This window comes from Merops nubicus, unplaced genomic scaffold, assembly GCF_000691845.1.
Source record: "Merops nubicus isolate BGI_N331 unplaced genomic scaffold, ASM69184v1 scaffold3698, whole genome shotgun sequence".
Lineage (NCBI taxonomy): Eukaryota > Metazoa > Chordata > Aves > Coraciiformes > Meropidae > Merops > Merops nubicus.
The window spans coordinates 56,977-61,989 of record NW_008627557.1 but is presented as its reverse complement, the minus strand read 5'-3'; the positions used below and the strand labels follow the sequence as shown (position 1 = coordinate 61,989).

Here is a 5,013-nt window from a genome sequence, read left to right as displayed (position 1 = left end):
GCTGAACAACCCCAACTCTCTCTTCTTAAACATGGTGTATGTAATGAAACAAGGCTCAAGGGAGTTTTCTTCAGTTCTCTGCCTCGTCCTTCCCCTTCTCCACTGACAAACCTCCCCAGTGCGACCTGCACTGGGTTTGCAGCTCTGCTGTCCTCAAAACAGGCGCCAGAAGTGAAGCAGAGCAGCAGCTGGTGGCAGAGCAGTGGGACTTCTTGTGCCAGCTGGAGATGGTCGGGGAGGAAGGTGCCTTTGTACTGGGCTGGGACGAGGTGCTGACAGAGGAAGAGCTGTCCACAACCCTCAAGGTGAGCACTGCTGTGTGGTTCTGGGAAGGGGGACAAGCCTGTGAAGGTGCTTTGACATTGACTCCTGCGTGAAAAAGCAGCAGAGGCTGTGTCTGCCCAGCTCCCAGGCTTCAGGTGCTGTTAACTGTTGCCTTCTCAGCTAGCTGCCCACCTGTACTTACTAACTGGTCTTGAATGGCTCTGGGGCTACTGCTGCTCTGGAGAGGGGCTACATCTTTGTAGGCAGCAGCCAAGATGTCCTTTAAGACTGGTCCAGAGACCCAGGTTTGATGTTTGAATTACCTCCTTACAAGCAACTTGTGGGTTAGGAGAAATCCAAGCCCTTTTTACTCTTATCTTCAGTGCAGCTGAGGAATAATTCACCTGCTCCACATGGTCTCAAACCCACACTCCTGTGGAGGAGAAAGCCTGAGGTACTCACACTGCCAGCCAGTGACTCCTCTCTCTGCCTGGGTCATCACAGGTGCTGTGCATGTCAGAAGAAGAATTCAAGGAGTATAAGGAACAAGATGGCTGGGAAGATGACAGCGAGGAAGAGGAAAGCTCCACCCTTTCCAATGAGGCTCTCTCCAGACTTAAAACCCCTTGCAAGAAGCTCCTCTATGACAGCATCCTGCTGACCCTGGAGTCCTACAGGTCTGACTTGAAAGCAGAGCAGGACTTGCTGAATGACCAGGAGGCTTATGAGAAGCTGAGCCGAAGGGAGCAGCAGGCTCTGCACGTGCGCTACGGCCAGAAGAGGATCTTGCACCAGCTGCTGGAGCTGGTACGCTAGAAACCTGCCTGCTCCTGGAATTAACTGTGCTGGGGGGTGGAGGGTCACCTCTGGCCATCTCCTCTTCTACAGCAACGAGAGCAGAGGGCAAGATGGAGCATGGGCCCACTTGTCCCTCCTGGCACGTGGCTTTTTAGCTACCTCTACATCAGGAAAGATCTTCTACAGTAAAGAAGTGGTTTGGGATGGCCTTGTCTTACAGCGAGAGCTCTGGAGCACAACTACCACCTTCTTCTAGAGGACTTAAAGCCTGGACCTCCTCCTCCTAATGGCTGTTTTTGGAAGGCAGACACGTGCTTTCAGCACAGACAGTGGGTTCCCTCATTCAGCATCAGAAATTCAAGGCAAGAGCTGTTGGTCCTTGTGCAGATGAAAGCATCAGAAATCCAGCTGGTGGCTTGTACCTCACAGAACCCTTACAGGTTCAGAGTAAACGTCTGGCAAGTGGAAATGCTGGCAGCACTGAACTCTTCAGCTACACATAGTTAATTCTGAGCATTTGGTAAGGGTACAAGCCCATCCACCTGGTTTTCATGGAGGCTCAGCACAGGAAGACATTTCTTTTACCCCTCTGAAAGGCATTTCTCTGTGTGGGCTTGAGGTTTGCAGGCCATGTTCTACCTAATAAAGATGCTGATTCTTACCCACCAACATTGTCTGCTTCAACAGGGTGTAAAGCCCCACTGAAAAGGGTGGATCTTTGCTGCTGCTGCAGTTAGAAATGCAGACCACCACATTGGTGTAGATAAAGGTCACCTCCATCCCCACCTGCACTGCTGGGGGCCATGGCAGTTTAACAGAACTGAAGGGAGCTTTTTTTAACCCCGCTTTTACAGTGGTGTGTTCAGAGTCCAGTCTGCTATCTCAGCACTTCTCTCCTTACAGCAGATGAGATTTCAAACTAGTGTTACCTGGGATATTTGCTGAATCCTGTCCAACTTCTGCCCCCTCTTTCTACCAGCCTGAAAGTTCTTAAAGCCTAAAGGGAACCAGCCACAACGTTAATACAGAACCAGAGACCTTTGAGTCACTGGGACAAGTGAGTAAGCTCTGCGTGTGGTTTGCTAGAGTTAAGTGGCAGACAAAAAAACCACCTGGGCTAGATAGAGAAAAACAGGCTGCTGGTTAATTCTCAGTATCCTAACCCAACATGGGAGGAAGAATTGGCTGGGGTTGCAACACCAGAACCCAAAAATTCCAACTTCAAAAGGCTCAGTTTTAGCCCAAGAAATGCCAGGAACTGGTAGGAGATGACTCCTTGGCACACAGGAAAAACACAGCCTGGGAACAGGGCACAAAGCAAGGACTCCCTCTGAGCCAGACGTGGCTCAGTGGTCCCTGGAGGTGGCTTTTGCCCTGTGCAGCAAGAGCACAGCCAGGTACACAATCCCTTCAACCTAAGCAGGGGACCCCGACTTCCACCCATACGATAGCAGTCCACTAGCTTAAAGTTCTCCAAAAAGGAAGCTGTGAAGCTCCCTTCTCCTCCTAGCTGCTAAAGGATTTGGGAGTACTGGTGCTGCTGAAGCCACCTGCCCTTTGTTACAGCTAACCAGCAACCTTGCATGGGTCCTCATTCCCTGAGGGGAATATCACCACAGCTCTGCCAAACTGCTCAAGAACTTCCAAATGAGGTGCTGCAAACGCCACTTCAAGGCAAGGCCCTGCCTCACTGTAACAGCTCTCCCCTCTGACCTCATCCTAGAGACCAAACCCTGGTTGCTCTCCATAGGCAGTGCCCAAATCACACTGGAAAATGTCTGTCTGGGGATGGAACAGGCTTTGGAAGCCATCGAGCAGCCAGGCAGGATGGAGCTGGAGAGAAGAAGCACAGTGGCACGTGCTGCATGTCATGACTTTAATGTGTAACTACAGTATGCATACATACAAGAAGTGGGAGAACTAAAGCCCAAGAACTAGAAAGTCTACAAAATACAACACATGGACCAATACTTTACAAAACATTCAAAATCCTTACAAAATGGGCTGTATTGGTCCTTTGGGTTTTTTTTAATTTGTTCTTTTTTCTTTTTTTTTTGTTTTGTTTTGTTTTTGGTTTTTTTTTTTTTACAAACTTATACTGTGTGGTCACAGGGTGAGGGGGGGTGGGAAAAAGTCTGGATTTAACCCCCACCACCATCCAAAATTTACAAGCGTCCAAAAGAAAAAAAAAAAAAAAAAAAGCTGTAAGCCTGGTCTCTGGTTTCTTTCCTAAAAACAGGTGACCCTCTCCCCAAGGGCCTGAGGTGTGTCTTCTCCAACAAAAAGGAGGCATTCTCTGACTGCTGCTCCACTTGCTGTGAGCATTTGAGGAACTTCAACCCCCTTCCTCACCCCTCCCATGCTCCATATTCCTGTATTCCAAACACATCCCCCTTTTTTCTTTTTGTAAAACAACTTAGTGATTTAAAGGTCCCCCATCCACATAAAGAAAAATAAGTTACATAATGTTATAACTGGCTTTTCAATAGTCTTTGGGAGTCTGGGAATGTCAGGACAAGGTCTGCCCCAGACAAGTGCTTGGCATCAGCAGCTGCCCCTTTATTACAAGCTGGACAGGCACCAGTTACCCACCTGCCTTTTACACAATTTGCACAACCCCAAAAGTCCAGACAAACATTTCTGTTCCATGTATTTACATTAGTTCAAAATTATATTCACAGCATCCTCTGAATTTTGGCCAAAAGTAAAAAAAAAAAAAAAAAATCAATAAAATGTTACAAACTTTGGAACATGCCCACATAGACTTTCACCCAGGGTCTGGTGTGTCTACCCAATCAAGGGGGCTGGGAAGGTCAGGAGGAGCCTTACAGAGTCTTCTGTCAGTCGATGGGACGGGGACCTCCAGGCTGGCACGCTTATGAGGCAAGATGTGGCTCATCTAACTGGCACCAGTCCCTTCCATGACCTGCTGGGCCTGCTTCTGCCCCATGCAGCACTGTGCAACAGACTGGAACAACCTGGGCGTGGAAGCAAAGGGGCATTTATTCCACTAGGAAGCATCAAAAATTCGAGGTGGGACTCGAGCCCCACTTCAGATGGGTGGTTTTTAGTGACTTCTCATGGTTCAGTTATACTCACTTCTCAATTTCTGGGGCGCAGTGAACAAATTCGTGGTTCCAGAACTTAAAGGCTGGATTTTTTATCAGCTCGATGAAGGTAATGAGGAGACCCCAGGGATGAGGCCTATTTACAATCAGTCGTTCCAAGAGAACCCTGAAACCCGAAAAGGATTTAGTTAGAGCTCCAAGATCCAAACCGCTGGAGGCTGAAGGCCACTGAGCTCAATCCTTCCCCCTCACCTGGTGATCTGCTCCTGGATGGCCTCGGTGTTGGCCTCTGCGAACAGGTAGAGCATGGTGCAGCTGAAGTAGTGGGTGTGGCTGTTGGGGTACCGCAGCTGGTTGGCAATCGCGTTCAGGAAGAGGTACCGGCCTGGGGAGGGGCAACGGGAGGAAACGTGGTCAGAGGACATACAGTTTGCTTCACGTGCACAAGAAGGAATAAGGAAGTGACTCGTGTAGCTCAAGATTCAGGTTTGTGAGCCTGCAGGATGAAGGCGCAAGGAAGAAAACCAACCCAAGATGTGGAAAAGCTCAACCCAAGCTGGTGGGGCAGGGAGAATTCAGTTCCTCTTCATTAAACTCGTTTCTCATTCCCTTTAATATCTTCTAACATCTCCGTGGCCTCCTCTGGTTTTAATATTGCTCCTGTATTCAGGAGTTTAATCTTCATTTACTATGAATTCACTAGGGGCTACAGAGAAGCTCAGACTGGTTTGGGTGGGAAGGCACCTTTCAAAGTTATCTCATTGAGGTCCCCTGCAGGGAGCAGGGACATCCCCAACTAGAGCAGGTTGCTCAGAGCCCCGGCCAACTTAACCTGGAATGATTCCAGGGATGGGGCAGTGACCACCTCTCTGGGCAGCCTGGG

At 49.1% G+C, this 5,013-nt stretch overlaps 2 protein-coding genes across 3 annotated transcripts in view; one reads left to right on the top strand and one right to left on the bottom strand.

The window, feature by feature from the left end:
• Positions 1–53: 53 nt before the first annotated feature.
• SETD6 (SET domain containing 6) lies at positions 54–1,080 on the top strand (the record flags this gene model as incomplete). Its single annotated transcript, XM_008946335.1, has 2 exons — positions 54–305; positions 769–1,080. Coding segments are annotated over 2 exons (564 nt in total), but the record flags the coding sequence as incomplete, so codon positions are not given.
• A 2,063-nt stretch (positions 1,081–3,143) lies between these two features.
• Positions 3,144–5,013, bottom strand: part of CNOT1 (CCR4-NOT transcription complex, subunit 1) — a 52,793-nt gene continuing 50,923 nt past the window's right edge. Inside the window, exons 46-48 of one of the 2 annotated variants that reach the window (XM_008946333.1) lie at positions 4,383–4,515; positions 4,162–4,296; positions 3,144–4,040 (exon numbers count right to left, since the gene is read on the bottom strand). In XM_008946333.1, coding sequence (XP_008944581.1) covers positions 3,962–4,040; positions 4,162–4,296; positions 4,383–4,515 — 347 coding nt within the window. In that variant the 3' untranslated portion in view covers positions 3,144–3,961. The remainder of the gene's footprint in view (positions 4,041–4,161; positions 4,297–4,382; positions 4,516–5,013) is intronic. The other variant, XM_008946334.1, reaches the window with a different exon arrangement.